This window comes from Nuphar pumila, chromosome 12, assembly GCF_984573655.1.
Source record: "Nuphar pumila chromosome 12, dmNupPumi1.hap1.1, whole genome shotgun sequence".
NCBI classification, from domain to species: domain Eukaryota; kingdom Viridiplantae; phylum Streptophyta; class Magnoliopsida; order Nymphaeales; family Nymphaeaceae; genus Nuphar; species Nuphar pumila.
In genome coordinates this window covers 1,584,116-1,606,176 of record NC_143260.1, presented here as the reverse complement: position 1 = coordinate 1,606,176, position 22,061 = coordinate 1,584,116, and the positions used below count along the sequence as shown (strand labels likewise).

General features: G+C 36.2%; 1 protein-coding gene across 1 annotated transcript; it reads right to left on the bottom strand.

The window, feature by feature from the left end:
- Nucleotides 1–2,428: 2,428 nt before the first annotated feature.
- On the bottom strand, nucleotides 2,429–21,990 carry LOC149819598 (uncharacterized). Its single transcript, XM_089983013.1, has 13 exons — nucleotides 21,573–21,990; nucleotides 20,998–21,089; nucleotides 20,821–20,846; nucleotides 20,404–20,662; nucleotides 20,222–20,317; nucleotides 20,026–20,141; nucleotides 19,840–19,920; nucleotides 11,697–11,820; nucleotides 9,553–9,602; nucleotides 5,648–5,738; nucleotides 3,811–3,846; nucleotides 3,632–3,729; nucleotides 2,429–2,679 (listed from the first exon to the last, which is right to left on the bottom strand). Exons 1-13 carry the CDS (start codon nucleotides 21,881–21,883, stop codon nucleotides 2,563–2,565), a joined length of 1,497 nt encoding a protein of 498 aa, XP_089839139.1. The 5' UTR covers nucleotides 21,884–21,990; the 3' UTR covers nucleotides 2,429–2,562.
- Nucleotides 21,991–22,061: the final 71 nt, after the last annotated feature.

The window sequence follows — 22,061 nt, the reverse complement described above, 5'->3', positions numbered from 1 at the left end:
CTAAGAGGGGTTTTGGGTGTTGTCCATCTTGAGGAAGAACAGTTCCCAAGGTGATATTTGGTCACCATTTTGAAATTAGAAAATGATTGAACTGTACGGGTAATTTGACATATTTTTTTAAATAACCTACAATTTTTTATATTATCCTTATGTCCAAAATTACAAATATCTATATTAAAAAAAACTTTTTTTACCCTTTACACGTGCAAAATTCCTCTTATATATATATGAACTTCTCAAATATACAATTGTTGTATCTCTTCAATCATATATTGAAAACTTGTATTTTTATAATCGTTGAAAAGCTGAGAAGAACAAAAAACAACACTGCCACCAAAATCACCTTGATCTGATTAGTGGTTGGGAAGAAACATCATCTTGAAGATAAATTGTTCCTCCTAAACATACAAACAACGAATATTGGCGAGGATTAGAAATTCTATATGTAGACTTGAGGAAGTCCGCATATATTTTATGCAGACTTCAGAAAGTTGAAATATATTTTATGCGAACTTGAAAAAGTTCACAAAATATATGCGAACTTGAAAAAGTCCGCATAAAATATGTATGAACTTCCTAAAGTCGGAATAAAATATATGAAGACCTGATGAAGTTTGCATAAAAAAATGTGTGGACCTCATTTTAAGTGAGAGTTTGCAGCACTTGATAAAGGAAACAATATTTTGTGTGAACTTCATGAGTTCCGCGCATGCAAAGGGTAAAAAAGACATTCTAAAACTAGTTAAACGTGATTTTGGATATAAAAATAATATCAAGAATTATAGAGTTTTTAGAAAAATGCATCAAATTAGTCATTCGTTTTTAGAAATATAGAGAATTCCAAAACTAGTTAAATGTCATTTTCTGTTTTGAAATTGGGTGCAGTATACTCCCTTCAAGAGTTTTAACAAGCCACACACACAAGCTAAATTTCTTAATAAACAAAATCCATTTTGACAAGATTTATGGTAGAATCTGATTCAAATGAATTCAGCCGATTCGGCAGAAAAATCTGACATTTTTAATAGGACCAAATCGACCCACAAAGGGCCGATTTGATGCTAATCAGGCCAATTCAGATTGATAATAACATTGCTGTATAATGCTCCTCTATTTAGCCATCTCCGGCACATCTGACGCATCAACATGTCGGAAATCTAGAGATCCTCGTCTCTTGGTACGCTGCATAACCCAAGGGAAGGACAGGTATAACTGTATAAGGTTTCTTTGTATGCCGTTCATCATCAAGATGAACGACATGCAAAGCCTTTATAATCGATTGCCGTTAATGTGGATGGGCCCCACAAGACCTTGCAATGCCTATGAACAGCATCTGCGGCTACAAAATATGGACAGCCATGATGCTCTTAAAAAGTGAATGTCTTAGATGGGATTTTGGGTGTTCATCGTAGTGATGAACCACAGACAATAAGGCAAGGTTATTGGGACACAAGAACCTCTGACCTGATCCACTCTCGAGAAACCAAGAACAAAAAAGGAAAGATTTTGAACCAACATAAAGTCATTAAGTCTGTATGGGAGTCGGTTTCGGGAGGGATATGAGAGGAGCGATGGAGGGGCATCGACATCCACGGATTCAACAACATCCCCGCATGGACGTAATCGAAATCCACAGATTTTAAGGATGACGCCCCTCCAATCTCCACTCCTCGTCCCAAAGCAGTGACACCAAACAGCAGAGCCAATTGGGGTTTGGTGAATCCCCGTCAGCCGCTTCCAACTCGGACTCCCGAACAGAGCCCAACCCTCAAGTGCGAGTCGAGTCCAAAGCACCCTGATTGCCGTTGATTGCTAAGATGAACGGCACCCAAAAACCCACCCAATGAAAGGTCCTCAACCGGATGGAGTCCACAAACCTTTGTGATGTTGTCCACTTTCTAGATGAACAGCATTGTGGGTTAAGAAATGGATGCCTATCCCTTAATAACAATAGTTTGCATGTGCTTTTAAATAGTATCCTTAGTTCATTTGAGTTTCTGTATCAAGAGATCTTCTCAAGCATTTCATAAATCTTCACTGGTATTATAAATGACATAGTAATGACTTGTGCTAGTGGTGTGACTTGTAGCATAGCCATCTCTTGTATCAGTTTCCTATTTACATATATTAGAAAAAAAATGGATTGATAAAACAAAGATATATACAAAGTCTGATGCATGTAGGCCATTTTAACTTTTCACCTCTCCGGTACATCAGTTAAACTGATGCATCATGGTGTATACCCTAATCAAAGGGGTAATGAATTATACCTGCAAAGTTTGGTTATAGATTGCAGGAGTATCAAACCAAACAGCTAGGAGTTTCTTCAGATGATGGCATAAGCATAATGACAGCACGAATCATCATGATGAGGGGTCAGTTGTAGCTTTGGGTTACCGTGTTCGCTTCTTTTTTTTAGATAGGCAAGCTGGGGTAAGGCAGACGCCTACCAGATATCTCTTAAGCCCCATGTGGCATAGGGATTCCAACCTGGGCCTTCAGCTTGGCACAGGACCCCGCTTACCACATGGAATACCACCTCGGTGGTACCGTGTTCAGTTCTTAATTGGACCCAAATTCCCTATTCCATTGTTCAAGTTCTTCCCACTTGCTCTTCACCATGCTCGGTCTGATGACAGCCATCGCTTGCTGAAAATCTCTGTATCTCAGAGGCCGCACCTATAAGTGAAATAAACATCAACATTTGTAAGCTAGGTTGAAGGTCCACAAGGTGCCACCAAATTGTAAAGTGGATATCAGTTCAGCATGAATAACTAAAATGCATTTTAGGAAAAAACAAACACTTTTTAGAACAGAAATTATATCATGTATGATGGCATCCGAGATGTTGGGTCCTGTGTAGTGCACAAAAAAAATCATTTTTATGAGCTTTCTGAAGAAGGATCAGCACAATTATCATCTAAGTCACGCTGGCATTTTATGGTCGCTTCAAGAGGATACAACTTTTGAGGAATACAAGTCAATTAACATAGAAAAGAAAAGTTTTGGCTCTCATAAAGCTGTAGGCCCTCTTTGGAAACAAAAGCAAGAGAAACATTGAACTTAGCAGTTAGCAATACTTCCAGATAGCATGACAATTCAGTGATGCTCCAGCAAAACAATAAACAGTGTTTTAATTTACCGGAATTACAGAAGACTATCACTTGCTTGTAATATGTGAACGCAGTTAGTAATCATGTTAATTATATGCATTAAACCTACACAAGTACTACCATACAAACATCTTGTCCACAACCAAGCATGACCAGAAACCATAAGCACCAATCTCATTCTTGGGAATTTCTCAGCTGGGTTTTGATGACAAGTTCAAGAAAAACATACATAGTGGTGTTGGATAGTACTTTGGAAGAGGAAATTGGAAAAACTTCACATAAGAAGTTTATATGATCATGACCCAGTGATCCAAAGAAGAGCCATCACTTCAATCAAAGAATTCAAAACAAAGGCAAAGAGCATAGCCAAGAGCTTCAGTTGGAAATCCTCCATGGATCAGACTAAACAAATAATGTGACCCATATAGAGCATAGAATCAAACTGCACAAAAGATTAAAGCAACAAAATTTCTTCCATGAAAATTTTGTCATCAATAGGAAAGGGCAGAGTTACCTACCTCATTTGCCTTTACTTTGAGAATCTGTGGACCAAGTTCTCTAATAGGCATCAATGCAGCTTCTTCACACAATGCTTGTAGGTCACTACCAGAATATCCTACACATTTGGAACACAAGCATTTCATTACTAGAGAGAAATAAGGGAGATACAAAACATGGTATTTGCAAAGTGACGTACCTTCTGTCTCCCTTACAAGTCTTTCGATATCACCATCTGATACAGAAATCAAAAACATGGACAAATAAGTAAGATCATTCACATAACAATAAAACATATAATCTATGACAAACAGCTATTAAGCATGACCATCAAGAACAAGTCAGATTAAATAACATAGAGCTTATTAAGTCACCTTAAAATTAGAATTCTCTGTCAATTTATGATGTCCATGGTAAAAGCATGCAGTTAATGAAAATCACATTTTGTTGATAAAAAATTAAAAATAGTGCAAACATGCAAGACAAATGTACCTGCACTTCATGAGGTTCATTGCTGAAAGAATTAAAAACATTGAGTATTTTCCTGTATATTTTAATTCACTGTGTATTAACGAAAGAAGCAAAAAAAACTATGCCCACAACATTTAAAAGGTGAAATATGCTTTGACCAAGGTTTTTTTTATTTCCATTCATACAAACACCTCAATTAAAGGAAAAATCAGATATTTGCTTGCAGTCAAATCCTATGAGTTAAAATCCATTTAGGATCAGTCCCTCACCATTTCATCCATATGAACAGAAAGTTGAAGCTCTGGATACCATTGATCTAACCTAATAGAGCTATGAAAACTCTCTGATTTCTTTCCAGCCAGGTATACAAATAGGGCAGAGTATATTACAAGCATGCATCAACATCCAGAATTGAACATCATCTAGAAAAGCAAATAAAGAAAAAAATGAGATTCTTGTTCTAGATCAGATGCCCATAGTCTTTTCTGTCAAGTGTATCCTTTTGTAATTCACTGCCTTTTGTCTTTCTTGGCTTATGTGATGCAGCTTTATCAAAACTAATTCTGGAAGAGCAAGAAAATGTATTACAAAACTACCACCACGATGCAGGCTGTGTTTGGAAGACGGTGTTATCACAGAGATTCACAGCAATATAGAGAAGTTTTTTCCCTTGTCTGTAGCATCATCCATATGCGCTTCCTTTCTTATATATTATGTAGAAGAGATTCACAGAAATATAGAGAAGTTTTTTCCCTCGTCTGTAGCATCATCCATATGCTCTTCCTTTCTTATATATTATGTCGAACACTGACAGAGGTTTAATAAAGTATTAATGAGGGAAGCTTCCTACTGCCAGATATTCTCCCATAAGGTACCAACTAATTAAATTAACGCTCCTGCCCAGAGCTTACAATTGACAGAAATAGGAAAATCCATGCTGGAATGTTCTCTGGAATAGAGGATGTTATCGATTGACAAACCCATTCTAAGTCATAATCATGAGCAACCATCATTGGTGTATCATTCCATTATTCAAATCCTGGAAAGCAGCAGTTAACACTCCAAAAGCATTAACAATCTATGTAGAATCATCAAATACGCACACAGTCAAATGTTGGCATAGCCTCATAATTAAAGCCATCCATTTACAGGGACATGATAGAACTATTTACATGTTTTACCACTTACACAAACCAAGAATTCCTCATTAGCAAGGGAAAGCATGAATATTTACACTCCCAACCATTTTGGATACAGATTCCCACCATACAAAATGCAAATTTCAGCAAAAGAAAAAAAACGGTCAATGTACATCTCCAAACTACATCAAGTTTATCACTTCCTTTCCGGCAAGATTATATTTCAGTACATTAAGATTAGCCACAGCACTATTCCGAAAGGATTCTTGCTTTCAGTAGTGTAAATCTCACATTTCACTACAATCATACAATTCTAGCAAACTGTGTCATTTTGATGGAAGCTAGCAACAATCATCCTGATAGAAACCTACATGAGAACCGAAAATAGTAAGATATGCCCGATTAAAGGTAAAAGTATCATTTTACCAGGTAAAGAAAAAGCTTGACCCATAAGCTGATGTTTGAGAAGAAGCCTTCTAACTCTTTCATCGGGTAGGGGAATGTATATTCTCTTCACCTGGCCATATTCAATATGCAATTAGATCTGTTTAATGTTGAAGGCTCGAGACTTCCAAAACAAATAGAAGAATTCAAAAAAAAAAAAAAACAAGGCCACTTGTTGTAGGAGTCATGGATTTGGGGAGAGAGAGAGAGAGCATAGTCATGAATATCGCAGCCAATTTTGAAAATATTGCAGTATTGCCACAATATAACAAAAATAGATAAACTATTGTGACATTTTCAAAATATCAAAAATTTGAAATGGAGTCCACATTGGAACAAACAAAACTTTCTTAAAGAATGCATACAAAAATGAAATACATATTAGAACCTATGTAGTCAAAAGCCCCAACTAGGCACCGATTAGTCCGCCTAGTCGGTCTAGGATAAGTAAAACGCCCAGGCTTTGCAATTTCTAGGTGAGTACCTTAAAAGGTACCAATTTTTCCGACTAGGCACGAGGGCAGTTTAGTTATTTATCATTCATATATATATTGTTATTTTTTTGTATATATATATAATTATATGTATGTGTGTGCGTTTGCGTGATTCGTTCTGTGAAATCATGAAAACATGCTTAGTTATTATATTTATGTGTGTGTGTTACTTTGCTTTTGGGATTTTTCTATGAAACATTGAAAGCATGCACAATTAGTTTTAATTGATTATGTTTTTTATGTATGTGTGTGTTACTTTGTTTCTGATAAATTTTTCTATAAAAGCCTGAAAGCATGTTTAGCATTATGAATTATGTAATATGTTATTTATATGTGTGTGTTATTGTGCTTTTGTGAAAGGTTGAAAGCATATTTTGTTGATTATACTGAATATGTTATGAATAATTGAATATATATATATATATATATATATATATATTTGTACAATTATATATATGTATATTCTGGTTATGTATATTAATATATTTTGTGAAAGCATGCGTAATTTTGTATTTGTGTAATGAAATCATCTTATTAGTAAAAGAACTAAACATATTTTTATGTATATTTTGTGTACTTTTTTTATATTTAATTGGGGTACAAACTAGTCCCGCCTAGTCCTCAACTAGTCTTTTTTAGGGGTCTACCGACTAGGCATCGCCTAGCGCTTTTGACTACATAGATTAGAACATACACAGGATCTTTTCAACGAAATAAGTCATCACATGCTATTTAAAGGCACCACAATGATCAGGTTTGGATTCATAAACAAAGACACTGATGATTATCTAAGACCATAAATAGACCGCTCCAACACAATAAGCATACATTCATAACTTCATATCTAGCAAATGCTCAAGGAATATTACAACTACATTCAACTAATAATCTAATACTTGCACACAAAGAGTTTACTAAAGAACAATCTAACTCTAACCTTCATTTTATCGAAGCCTTCAATACACTATAGATACAATCATTCATGTAAGAAAGCATAATATTATGCAAACAACCAAAATATGAGTTGTACATAGTGTGATTTGCTCTGTTCATACCAGAGTTACGGAAAACACCTAGGTAAGTGGGGAAGTGTGCTTCCCCGAAGCGCAATTTTTTATGGGAAGCGTGTTTCACTTTTATGGGAAGCTCGCTTCCCCCATTTTTTCATTTTTTTTGTATTTTTGTTTTTGTTTTTTTTTCTCTTTTTTTGCTTCCCCTCGCTTCCTAGGTCGCTTCCGAGACGATTCCTGATTCGCTCCTAAGTTGTCCCACGCTTCCCGCTTCCTAAAAATTTTGAAAGTGCCTCGCTTCCGCTTCCCATATCGCTTCTCGCTCCCGCTTCCTCGACTGACAACCATGGTTCATACAGTACCTCATTTAATTAAATAATGTTGGTGGGCAGGGTTACCCTTATCAGACATGTTTCCCAAAATACCTAGCTTCTCTTTAATGAAATTTCCAAAGGAATGTGGAGAAAAGACTTGTGAAGTTGTTTGCCTCCTATCAAGGAGAAGTGGGGGAACAAGAAACCTTCAGCTTCAGCTTCAGCTTCAGCTTGGAATCAGGTCTTTCTCCCAGCTACTTTGGGTGGCCTCAGAATCTTTTTTTGATAGCAAGGTTGGGCTACTGGTTCTTGTTACCCTAAATGACACATTGCACTTTGAGACTCACTAGGAGTTTATCTCATGGTTGCCAGTTGAGGAACCGGGAGCGGGAAGTGAGGCACTTTCAAAATTTTAGGAAGCGGGGAAGCGTGGGACCACTTAGGAGTGATTCGGGAAGTGTCTCGGAAGCGACCTAGGAAGCGTCTCGGAAGCGACCTAGGAAGCGTCTCGGAAGCGAGGGGGAAGCGAAAAAATAAAAATAAAAAATACAAAATACAAAAAAATGAAAAAAATAGGGGAAGCGAGGGGGAAGCGTGATGGGAAGCGCGCTTCCCATTAAAGGGAAGTGTGTCCCCCATTAAAGGGGGGCGCGTCCCCCATTAAAGGGGGACGCATCCCCCATTAAAGGGAAGTGCGCTTCCCAAAAAAGGGGGACGCTTCCCCCCACGCTTCGGAAGCGCGACGTTTCGCGCTTCCGAAGCGCGCTTCCCTTTTTAGCTAGGCGCTTCCGGTAAGCCTGGTTTATCTAGTTGCATCCACTGCAGAGGATGGATTCTGGTTCTCGAGGATTTTAAGGAAAGAATTGGAGTTCAACTGGGTGAAGGTTGGCATATCCGAATTTGGCCAAATCTACAGATTAACTCCCTTCTTCTAAAGGTATCTTTTCCTTTGATCTGTGTTTGGTGAGATGTAAGGAACAATTTGTTGCTGAACACTGGTTGGGAAATTGGGGATTGGGATGCCAGATTAAGAGGCAGAGTGTAAGGAACGAACAGACCTTATGGTTCTTTTCAGTAAGTGGAGCCCAATAAAAAATGAAGATGGTACTGTGTGGAGCGTAGGATCAATTCTTCGGGTATGTTCTCTGTAAATTCTTGTTATTCATCTCTTTGGAATCCTCAGATCTTGCATTTCCCAGGAAAGTAAAATGTAGCCCTGTTCTGAATCCATAATCAGCAGATTTTTTTTTTTTTGAGAAAATATAAGATCAATTTATATAGGTAACAACAGGCCACCAGAACTAACATCGACAACAAAGAGTTAGAAATAGATAATGATTTCCTACTATAGATGGCACAATCCAATTTAGATCCAAACCATGCCACTTTTCTTTTGCACAAAGATAATTGTCGGCCTGGATCCTGCCATAGTCAGAAGACTCAGAACTACTATTTGAAAAGTTATCTTCAAAGGTTCTTGTCTTCATTTCTGCCTAGCACTATCACTACGACACTACCGGCATGCTTAAAATAACCACCAATGACACAGTGTCACCACTCCCCATCCAGAGAAAAAAAATTGAAGAAAAGTAACAGCTTGAGAAGTTGCAGCTTCTAACAAGTCTTTCTTTTTGGTTGCTGGATAAGTTTTAACACTTGACACTTCCTATAATAATGGAAACTATCTTAAATACAATACTACTTATATTGCTAAAGTAACAAATAGCAGAGTTCTAGGATGACAACATTTTTAATATGAATCTTTGATATAAGAAATCCTTGCAGTTTATTGCCTATCCAAATATTTGAAAATTCCTAAAGTGTTTCCTCTGGAAACAAATCATGCTAATGGCACACGTCCACTAACACTAAATTTGAAAATACAGATTGCCTACAAATCAGTATATGCATCTCCATCAAGGAAAACCTTTTCATGTAAAAGAAACAATAAGACATTGTGTTTAGGAATTTAAGCAACAGATCACGTGCCACACATGCATAACTGGCTAATGATATGAATGCAGACACATTTGAATTTAAGTTCAGCATGCAAGATAGCCAATTCTTACCAATCTCCTGAGAACAGCATCATCCAATTCTTGAGGCTTATTAGTCGCACCTGAACAACCACACAAGAAGATCCAACAAGAACAAGCATTTAGTTACTAGGCACCAAAAGCATGAGTTACATCCTGCTACAGAATAATCAGCAATAATATCAAACAATATGATACAAAGTTTAAGCTACGAAAAGGCAGTATAAATTTTATAAAACAATAAATGAAATTTAGGCCAAGAATTCTAGTGATAAACAGTGGCAGAAACATTATATGTAAACCAAAAACTCTCTAGAAAAATCAAGATACTTCAATATTAATCAGTACAGAAAAATAAGCAAGCTATGACAAAAGAAGCAAACTTTTACAGAAAGGAATCAGTAGTGAGCCATTAGTTTCCACTGGGGAGAAGCAATGACTTTAAGGGTTTTTTTTTCAGTTGCAATCACATGCAAGCTCCACAGCTCTCCCAATTCTTCATAGATAACCACAGAGTTAAGCCAAGAACTGCAGATAAAGACAAGATCCATACCATCAGACTCTAAGGGTTGATCCTCTTTTCTATGTGTTAACATCCTGAGTAGGACACTACAATTTTCTGAAATTTTCTTCCAATATTCAAAGATATTGGTATATTTGATGCTATGGATATAGGAAGCAGCTAGACTGGTAAACATCGAACAGTGGTAGTGAACACCATAGTCAGATAGGGAAGCCAGGGCTGCAAGGTTAGTTCTTCACGTATGTAGCACCAAAAAAGATTTTTTTTAAATTTCACTGGAAGGCAATGAGAAATTACAGATATCCCTATTATTAGTTCCTCAGATTTGTAGGGCATTTCTATGTTGCTGACGTATTAAACAGGTACATCAACCATTGCACTTGATGTATCTGAAAACTCATCTGCCAAGAAAGCATAAAGGTGTCCCTTGCCCATGATTAGACAATTCTGTTTATCTACTGTTGATGAAAACAATTTCATGATGGCCAATCTGGCTAATAGAATTGCATTTCCTAGTTGTTAGAATTGATAGGTGCTCAATCGTTAATTTGAATAAATTGAAACCTTTCTTATTGGATGATTATGATATTTCCCAAAGGTCGAAATTCTTGATCAATGGAGGAACAATATCAGCATTTTTGTTCAACAAAATACCAAAGTGGATGATTGACTCACTTTATACTAGGAATAATCACAGGAAATTCTTTGATAACACTGATTCCTATTTCTCAACGATATCCCACAATCAGGACAATTGGCTGAATCCCTTGAAACCATTTTATAGAATTTCATTGATATATTCCTTTTATAAAGAAAATCTACTTTGATTAACACACATCACTTTGGCTTCTATTCTAACAAAAGATTCCCTTTTTATGCAGAAAAGACCTGTATCAATTAATGAAATAAATCAAATGGACAGGCATGTTGACAAACATATAACACTAGAAAATGCCAACCATGAATTTCATAAAGAATAAGAACAAAACATATAAAACTTCATGCTAAGAATAAGGAAATCTCATTGAACAAGGATATATAAGTGGAAACACACATTATAACAATATGTTGAACTTCTCCAGAAATAGGAGGACAATATAATGACAAAACAAAATTGGAGGTGAGACATGTGAGGTTAGTACAGGAGAAGAAGCATATACAAAGAGAACATGCTCCTTGACTCTTGATGCAAAATTTGTCAAGTGTTAAAAGCTACAAGCTAAACTTTCTAACCTTAAGAACCTACATTCAGTGTAATTGCACAGCCCATGCCCAATTCTAGTCCATGAAAGCAATAGGTAGAAATTCATCTAGCAGCTCAAAAAATGTGTTACCAGATGCATGTGAAAATGCATAGGTAAACCAGCATTTCTGAAGATATTTATATTTTTTCAGTGAATACATATCTAACATAATCATACAATTAAGAAGCATTAGTTGCAATATGCAGCAGGCCTCTGTTATTGTGCCATGAAACCTTACTCAATGTAGAGGAAACATTTGGTTAATAAAGGTTGGTTCACATATGATCATAACGATATTACACTCTGAGGCTCTGAGCTTTTTAATTAGGAATTGCATAACATTAAGCAAAAAACGTGAAAAAAAGTAGAGCCAATACTTCATACTTAGGGGAATGAGTTAAGTGGCTTGCCTATGACAATTACAAGATCATTTGAATTAGATGCCACACCATCAAACTGAACTAAGAACTCTGATTTCAATCTTCTGCTTGCCTCGTTCTCATTGGCCACTCTTGCAGACAAAACACTATCAATCTGCACGATTAGTATCAAACATAAGATTTCTGCAAGGTAGTTTAATAGCACTGGGAATGTAAGATTCTCAAGACACATAAGATTTAGAGCAAGCAAATAAGCATGTTTTTGGGTATATACTAAGCAGATAAGAAAAAAGAATTCAACAAATCACACAACAGAGCAGCAAAACCTTTTAATTATTGATAAGCATAATCTAGACATCAGCTGATTATTCTCTTAAATTAACTTATATATATGAGAAAATATATGGCGGTTCTGCACCATGATACCTTATGGTGGTATACACTCTTGTTTGTATGGATCTAACCATCAAATGGTAAATCTAACCACACAGGTGTTTAGTATGGTGTATTTAATATGTTAGAAGGTTTTATCATGTCTAATACACCATCAGATTCATTTTTTAGATGGTGAAAAATCAACCGCTCACAATTCATGAAAATAGGGGTGGTTTAGAAATGGAATAAAACATCCCGTTTGAGTCAACTTTAACACATGAAATAGTAAATAGGACATGCTACACATCATCCAAAGGTTAGATTTCGTGTTTGGAGCTTAGATCTATGTAAATCAAGTCTGTAAGCACCCTATATATATAACCACTAAGAGGCGTTTTTGGGTGTTTACCTGGTTTATTACAGAAAGCCCGGTTTTGTGCACTGGTTGATTGCCACAAAACTGAGTTTTACATAAAACCCGATTTGTGAAAAACTGCCTTCCCCCAGTTTTTTTGCCCCAAAACGAAGTTTATCAAGGAATGGGTGCCCACATCCCCCCTCCCCTTCCTCTTCTTCCTTGTCACCACGAGACTCACTATAATGCAACACCATCCAGCCATTTTCTGGAAGAACAGTAAGAAATGAATCAGATGGCACCATCTGACAAGGACAGTACCATCCTGGCCATTTTTTAACTGGTCGGTGGCTGGAGGACATCCATACATTTTCTCTCTTTTTTACTATAACCAACCAGTGGCTGGCAAATGACGCAGTGGTGTCATCCACTGCTGACAGCATGAACCCATCTGTTTTCCTTGGCCAGAAAATGGCCAAACTTATCTCTTTTTCTTTTCAGTTTTCTGGCAATAACCAGCCACCCCACAAACATATTATGGCCAGAAGGTGGCTGATTAGTGAGAGACAGTAGCCACAAAGACTGGAAAACGGTAGGACGGCACCACCCATGGGTCTGACAATACCTCCCAGATATTTTGTGACCATTGGGTGGCCAGGAAACAACTGGAACAAGAAAAATATAAAAAGACCTAATTTGAAGGTTTTGTCATCCAAACACAACTCTAAAACCAGGCTTTGGTAAACCTGAGTTTGTCAAAACCTGGGTTTGGTAAACCCAGGTTTTGGAATGTGTCATCCAAACAATAGTGCCTAACTTCTTATTAACTTATCCAGCAGAACAAGAGTGATATGCAGACTCATAAACTAAGATGCAAAAGATATAAGCCCTTGCAATATATTAAATTTCATAATCTTCATTCTTCAAAAAGTGTAGAAGCATCATGCACGATGCTTAAAATTGAAGAGATAGGATGAAGAATATATAACTCCTCATTGGACCTTTTCTCTTTTACTTCTGAAAAAGCCCATGTTAAGAAGAGAAGGAAAGTCCTAAAACATGAAAGCTGCTTACAATTTGAACAAATTTGCAACAAAATCAGCTTTCAAATGTTTATTTCTCAAAATGGACACAAAGCATTAGATATGTGGCAAAAACTGTCAGATGAAATATATAAAAATTCTCCAAGTTGATCAAAAATAAATTTTCCAATTTTTTGGTTTTCGAGTTACCACTCTGTAGATCTAAGAGATCATGATATCAATCATATACAAGTTTTCAAGTTACTATCTGGAACACATATGAAATGATAAAATACAAATCTTATTACCAGTGAAAACCACAAATCCATCCAGGTGATTAAGACAAATGCACAAGCAGTTGTTAAAATTGTAATCTCATAGCTAATCTCATATGTAATATACCACTATCATATGTAATCTTATCTTTTTAGTTTAGTTTATCTTTTTAGTTTAGTTAGCTTTTCTTTTTTCATTTTTGGACATGTAATAGGCCTTATGCCTTTTTGACTAAGTCAAAAAGCATAAAGCACCATTTTTATTTTTAAACATGTAATAGGCTTTATGCCTTTTGACCAAGTCAAAAAGCATAAAGCACTAAGAGAGTAGTTGGACTCCCAACGGCTCTGTCCGTTGGGAGCCCAACGACTCCCTCTCCCTCTTCTTTATTAGTTGTATAAATATGGGGGTCTCACCCCATTGTAAAGTAATCTTTTAGTGTGGGTTATATCCCACTTGAATAAAATTATATTTTCATTTGCATTCTTTCATGGGTGGTGTTTCCATAGCCTTATTGGTTCTTGTGAGTGAGCTTTGCTTATGAACCTTTATGGTTCTTGTAGGAGATCTTTTGTGAGAATCATTTGAGGATTCGGATTGTGGGATGCATCTTCTTACATGGAATCAAAGCCGTTGGTTGAAGAGATCAAGCTAAGTTCTTTTGGTGCATCGGGAAGCGTGTCATTCGAGATTTTGAAAGAAAGTAAAGTTTCTTTGAAGTTATGATCGTGTGAAAGCTTGGAGGAATACTTGTACTCACCGTTTGTGGTAAAGTATTCTCCTCTTTATCGGCTTTTCTTGCATTTGATCTCTTTCTTCTCCTCTTTATCTCTTTCTTCCTAAAAATTGTAAAATGGATGACAATGATAATGTCACCGTTAAGCTCATCAAACTCAACCATTCCAACTATGTCACATGGGCTTCAATCATAAAGCATCTTATATGGAAAAAAGGATTATAGAGATTAGTAAATGGACCGATGTAGAACTTACCCTAATCCTTACAAAAGATGAAGGAGAAAAAGAAATATCTCTCACGGAGGTAGAAAGAATTAAAGTCATCTCTACTTACGAAAAAAAATAGAAGGAATGAATAATAGGACATGTCAAGATCATGTCTTGGCTCATAACAAGTGTCGACATAAAGAAATGCTCAAGCCTTGAAAATGATGCATGGGATTACCTTAAGAGAATGTATTATCTTAAAGATATTGCACATGTGTGCAATCTACAAATCAAAGTTAAAAATATGGTTCAAGGAGACAAAAGTATTAGAGAATACTACAATGGCTTGTCGGAATTATGAAAAAAATTGAACCAAAATGGCATTGCTCACAAGATATAGAACTCCACCAAAACCAAATAAATGCGAAACATTTTTTTAATTTATTAATGGATTAAGATCGGAGTTTGAATCCACCAAGTATATTATTCTCCACCATGGAAAGGTGTCTTCAATAGAAGACACAATAGAAGAACTAAGTATGGGAGAAAATAGACTGAGAGTAGAATTACCAAGTGTGACGATGACTCTGTTTTAGTTTTAACCATGTCAAAACCAGAAAATTATGTTAGAACTTACAAACCCCTTAACTATGGAAGGAGAAATGATGAAAGACAAGGGAATGATTTTGAGAAAAGAAAAATCATTTGTTATTATTGTCGGGAATCAGGACATGTGAAAACTTACTGTCCAAAATTGAAGAGACCTTATGAGAAAAAGGTTGCCTCAGTCATACCTCCACAAGAGTCAAATGAATCTTCCATTGGAAGTATGTCTTTGGCACAATTGGTGAAAGCGCTTCAACCTCTACTCAAGGGAGCATCTTCATCTACTGGAGCCACAATCTCTTCAGTTAGCACAATTAATCCAGGTAAATCTCTATGGCTTCTTGACTCAGGTGCTTCTTTTCATATAACCCCAAATATTAATATATTATCTGAATGCCATAACTCAAAAGGGTCAAATGTTTTTACTGTTGATGGAACATCATTAGAAAACAAAGGGATAGGAAATTTTGAAAATATTTCTCAAAACTCAAAAAAAGTTTTTATTTCACAAATTAGGTATATTCTCAAATTAAACCTCAATCTCTTGCCTATTTTCCAATTATGTGACCATGGATATAACGTTTCTTTCTCCTCTCGTGGTTGTCGAGTGCAAGATCACCAGTCAGGGAAGTTGATTGGAGAAGGAGGCCTATACTACATAGATTTTTTGAAAATTCTCAAGAATACTTTATGTTGTAATGTTCAAAAAATGGACTTGTATCTATGGCACAGGAAACTTGGCCATCCTAGCATATCCAAGATTCATTTTTTTCCAAATATAGAAAATTTTTGTAATTATGAGACAATCAAATATGAAAAATGTATTCTTGAAAAAATGAAGAGATTACTCTTTCAAGAAAGAAATTTTGTCTCTACTCGACCTCTTGAGTTAGTACATTCGGATGTGTGGAGTCATCCACCTGTCATATCAGAAGGAGGTTTTTCATACTATGTCATTTTCGTAGATGACTTTACAAGGCATACTTGGATTTATTTTCTCAAACATAAATTCGAAGTATTTTTTCATTTTCAAATATTTCATAATCTGGTCAAAAACCAATTTAAAAATGATATTTTAATTTTTCGCACTGATTCAGGGGGAGTATAAATATTAAAAGAATTTTACGATTATTTAAATTTACATGGCATTACACATCTAAGATCATGCCCATATACTCCACGGCAAAATGGTTTAGCAGAAAGAAAACATAGGCATATTATAGAAACAACAAGAACTCTACTCATTACTCATCAAGTACCAACAAACTTTTGGGTCGAAGCTACTCTAACTTCAGTGTATCTCATTAATAGAATGTCATCATCTTTGTTAAACAATATATTATCTGTGGAAAAACTTTTCAAACAAATTCGGAATTATTCAAGATTAAGGGTATTTAGTTGCAAATGTTTTGTTTTTTCTAACAAAAATGGCAAACTTTCCCCTTATGCTATTCCACGTGTGTTTCTTGGTTATACAAACCATAAAAAAGGTTATAGATTCCTTGATCTCAAAACTATAAAGTTATATGTATCACGAAATATATCATTCTTAGAAAACGAGAGTTCTTTTGAAATTAAGAATTCTAGAGAAGTAGATGAATACTCTTTCTTATTGGACTTAGTTCCAAAGATTAATGAAGTTGAAATTGATCAAGAAAATCAAAATGATATTATAAGCACCAAACCATCTCATAATAACCAAGACTGTATTCAATATTTCAGACGAGGTAATCTAGAGCAACCTTGTGCTCTAGAAAAATATTCTAAAGCACATGATCAAATAGAAATAAGAAAATCTTATAAGGTGTCAAAAGTACCCGAAAAAATTATATCCTATGAATCTTTTTCACCAAAACATCAAGCATATATTGCCTTATTACATTCCTACATAGAACCTTCTAATTATGATATAGCAAAAGAACAATCAGAATGGGTCGAAGCCATGACAACAGAATTAAATGCCTTAGAAAAGGCAAATACGTGGACTGTTCAAGATATTCCACTAGAAAAAAAACTCATAGGATGTTGATGGGTATACAAAGTTAAAACCAAGAGTGATAGCACTCTTGAAAGGTTTAAAGTCTGACTAGTTGCCAAAGACTATTCCCAAGAGTATAGAATAGACTATGAAGAGACTTTTGCACCAGTCGTTAGAATGACCACCGTAAGAACCTTAATAGCTCTTGCCTCGATAAAGAAATGGCATATTTTTCAGATGGATGTCAAGAATGCATTTCTCAATAGGAGCCTAACTGAAGAAGTATATATGAAACCACCACCTGGTATTAAGATTCCCCAAGGAAGAACCCTTCATTTACATAAAGCTTTGTATGATCTTAAGCAAGCCCCAAAGGCTTGGTATGATAAATTCAGTCAAGTTATGCTTGATTTTGGTTTTCAATTTTGTCTTACTGACACAGCTTTTTTTATTAAAAAATCTAATGCAGGTATTATTATTATTTTTCTCTATATGGACGACATGATCATCACTGAAAGTGATAAACAAGGAGTTGACAATATCAAAAAAATTCTCAAAGACAACTTTGAAATGAGTGATTTAGGATTTTAAAAAAAAAAATTAGTATCGAAGTAGTGTATTCTACCAAAGGTTATTTACTAACTCAATCTAAATTTGCTCTTGATATTGTTGATAGGTTAGAAATCACAGATGAAAAACATGTTGGCACTCCTGAAGTTGTGAATATTAAAATGAAGATTGATGATGTAGAACTGCTTGAGAACTCAACACCTTACAGACAACTTGTTGGAACATTATCTTACCTCTCCATCACAAGACCTGACATTGCACATGTTGTCCACACAGCAAGTCAATTCCAGCATGCTCCTACCACTGTTCATATGGGAGTTGTATTATGCATTATTAGATATCTTAAAACTTTCATCTTTCGAGGACTTTTCTTGTCTGCTTCTTCCTTATTAAAATTAACTATTTATACTAATGCAGATTGGAGAGATAACCTTAATTATCGACACTCAACTACTGGACTTTATATGTTTTTAGGAGAATCAATGATTTCTTAAAGATGAAAGAAGCAACAAAAAGTCTCTCTTTCGTCAACTGAAGCCGAGTAAAGAGTCATGGCTACAACTACCATGGAAGTAGTTTGGTTAAGGCGATTACTTCAAGATATGGGTGTTATGAGTACGGGAGCATCACAACTATGCTGCGACAATAAAAGTTCTATTTATATTGCTAGCAACTGGACATTCCATAAAAGGACTAAGCATATCAAGATGGATTGTCACTACGTACGAGAGAAATTTTTATACGGCACCATTGATCTTCCATATGTCTCATCAGAATATCAGCTGGCAAACTTCTTTACTAAACCTCTCGTTGCTCCCCAATTTCATTTTCTCTTAGATAAACTTTTGGTTGTTCAACCATAAGTTTGAGGGGGAGTGTTAAAATTGTAATCTCATAGCTAATCTCATATGTAATATACCACTATCATATGTAATCTTGTCTTTTTAGTTTAGTTAGCTTTTCTTTTTTCATTTTTGGACATGTAATAGGCTTTATGCCTTTTGACTAAGTCAAAAAGCATAAAGCACTAAGAGAGTCATTGGACTCCCAACAAATCTAAATAGAGCCATTGGGAGCCCAACAACTCCCTCTTTCTCTTCTTTATTAGTTGTATAAATATGGGGTCTCACCCCATTGTAAAGTAATCTTTTAGTGTGAGTTATATCCCACTTGAATGAAATTATATTTTCATTTGCATTCTTTCTTGGGTGGTGTTTTTATGAACCTTATTGGTTCTTGTGAGTGAGCTTTGCTTATGAACCTTTATGGTTCTTGTGGGAGATCTTTTGTGAGAATCATTTGAGGATTCGGATTGTGGATTGCATCTTCTTACAGCAGTCACCCACCTTGTACAAACATTACTAACTTAGATAGGATTTGTAACCTTGTTGATATTTCAATGTGCTTTGAAAATGAGGGACTAGGATTATTTTATTCTACTCCAAATCAACCTATTGATTTAATAAATTTAATCTTATTTCAAGAAATAAACCACTATCTCTTCATTCAGTAAAGAAATCCTTATACAATTTTGAACAAAGACAATTCTCACATATCTCAAAAACAAGCATAGATCATCAATCCATGTGGACAGAAACCATAACACAAGACCAACAAGCTTTCTCACACATTTTGAAATGCAGTAGGGTTTGAAAAGTAAGTTCGCCAAATTTTGATTTTCTGCTCTTTAGCCATTCACAAAATTGATTTCTGAAGCTTAGTATGTAAGCTCTTGATCAGATATAGATTCAGGGCATTCTCCATGAGATCCAAGTAAGAAATGCATAAATTGGTGGGTAGATATGAATTATTGATGGCCTGGAGAACCAAGTAGAAATGCCTCTATTGGTAGCCTTGTAATATTACCAAAACATGCAACACATTCTCAGGAATAACTCATGAATTCAATGACTTGGGTTTTTTTTTACCAACAAAAGAAAAAAGATTATTAACATTCAAGCTTCGATGTTCAACACAATTGAAGTTGGTAAACTACATGGACATGCTATCATCAGGAATAAAAAAATAAAAAACGACATGGACACACCTCATCCATAAAAATAACTGACGGTTGCCTAGCAATGGCAACTGAGAAAAGAATCCGCATAAGCTTTTCTGCCTCTCCCACCTGTTTCAGTGCCATAAATCTAATAAAATATCTGTACATAAGAAATAACACTCTATACATCAATATTCAGAGATAAAGGGAGTGACTATGCAGTAAATGCCGCACCCATTTTGATGTCAAGGAAGATGCTGAAATATTGAAAAATGTTGCCTCTGCCTCAGAGGCAACAGCTTTTGCAAGCATGGTTTTTCCGTTTCCAGGCGGACCAAAAAGAAGCAATCCTGTATGTGGAAAAGGAATCTTGCTTAGAAATGTAAATCAAAACAGACTTTTCTGCAAATATATATTTGACATTGAATACCTCTAGCCGGCCTCCGCAGGCCAATAAATAAGTCTCTTCTCTTTGTTGGAAGGATAACCATTTCTAACAATGCTTGTTTTGCTTTATCAAGACCAGCTGTACAGAAATGGAGAAGAGAGAGTTACTACTAGTTTGATCTCCACATCCAACCAGTCATAGCAGACAACATGCACGTTACTCACCAACATCATCCCATTTGACGGCAGGACTTCTGTCCATGATCACGCTATTTATCATTTCAACAAGTTTAGCATCATAGCCATTAAAAGATTCTTGTTTAGAATGCGAGCTCCCAATAGAATTCACATTTGAGCTCCTAGTGGTATTAACTGATTTTGGAAGAACACCTGATGTGGCATCAATGGGTTTCTTCAATGAAGTATTCCTTGGGGTAGACTTTGTAGATGGAGCTGTACTTGAGGATGTATGGCCAGAGACTCGCTGCGATAGGAACTCCCAAAAGAATTAAATCAACAAACTATTGAGATGAAATTTCCATAAAGAAGTAAGAAATTTCCATATTACACGAAGAAAGTCTGAACTATACGGCCATAGTTTACACACAAATCTCAAAATCAAAGAAAAAAAATTCTATGTACCTTGTCTATCCTTGTGCCACCACGAACTAATAATCAACACATGAAAACAAGAAAAAGTAAAATAAGTTTAACTCCTGTAACCAGAAACTAAGTAAACAAACAATAAAATCATCCGGGAAAAAAATAAAAAGGTCTTTTGTTTTCTAATGGCGGAAAGATGGAAGATTAATCCAAAACCTGTCCGTTTACTAAGAACTTTCAGCCTGTCTAAAACTTGTCCTTCCCACTTCAATATCTTTTGATAATAAGAGTTCACCTTCTCCTGCTCACTTCACCAAAACACCATTAATGAACTTCAGTGACATGAAACTTATGCTTAAACCCTTAAACAACAAAACTGAAACAGAAACTCGGATTAATCTATATAGAATCTACAGCCTCCGAGACAGGAAGAAACTGTAAACGGTGAAAACCAAAACCCTAATGGTATCTTTGCATTCGTCACAGTTGATGAGAACGGAATCCAATTCCACCAAAACTCTTCATCACAGGGAAAGAGGAATTTCGATAGAATTGGAGTCCGATTCCACCAAACTCCGCAAATTGGAACGCGATCGAACCGTCGGATTACTTAGAGGAGTGAAAACCGAAACCTTTAGGATGTCTTTGAATTCGTGGCGTTTGATGAGATCGGAATACAATTCCATCAAAAAATTTCATCGCAAATGCGAGGAAAAGAATAATTCGATCGAATTGGAGTCCCATTCCGCCGAATTCCACAAAAACGAAACGCGATCGAACCGTCGAATTACCTAGAGGAGACGAAGGAGGAAGCCCTCGCGGACTTGGCCTCGGAGAGGATCGATCGCGCGTTGTTGTAATGAACGACCGCGTCGTCGACCAGACCCCATTCCTCGGCGCGGACGGCCTTGTCCATCTCCTCCTTCGCGAGGTCGAAGTACCCCTTGAGCTTGTACGCGACCCTCTCATTCGAGACGGGCGGAGGGACGCCGTCCATCCTTTGATCGTGCGCGGGGGGGCGCTGCTCATCCGAGACCGGATCGGATCGACTGGAGAGTAAGGAACCCAGGGAGTCGACGAGGCCTCTGAGATAATAGCTCATCCCTCACAACGCAAGCATACCGAAACAGACGCCCTTCTCTTCTTCTTTTTTCTTCTTCTTCACGCAGGCGAAGACGAAGAGGAGAGTTTGATTCTCATAATTACGCGAAATGTAAGACGTGTTCTTGTAAAATTTTCATTTTATCTTAAAAGAAATATAAAAAAACACGCCTAACTTT

Bases quoted from the DNA above. Each gene is read 5' to 3' on its own strand.
- LOC149819598 (XM_089983013.1), bottom strand. From the start codon at position 21,883: ATGAGCTATTATCTCAGAGGCCTCGTCGACTCCCTGGGTTCCTTACTC. The intron at 21,090-21,572 runs GTAATTCGACGG...GTTTTGGTGAAG, and splicing joins TCCTCCTTCGTCTCCTCTAG to TGAGCAGGAGAAGGTGAACT. The intron at 19,921-20,025 runs GTGCGGCATTTA...GCACTGAAACAG, and splicing joins CTTCCTTGACATCAAAATGG to GTGGGAGAGGCAGAAAAGCT.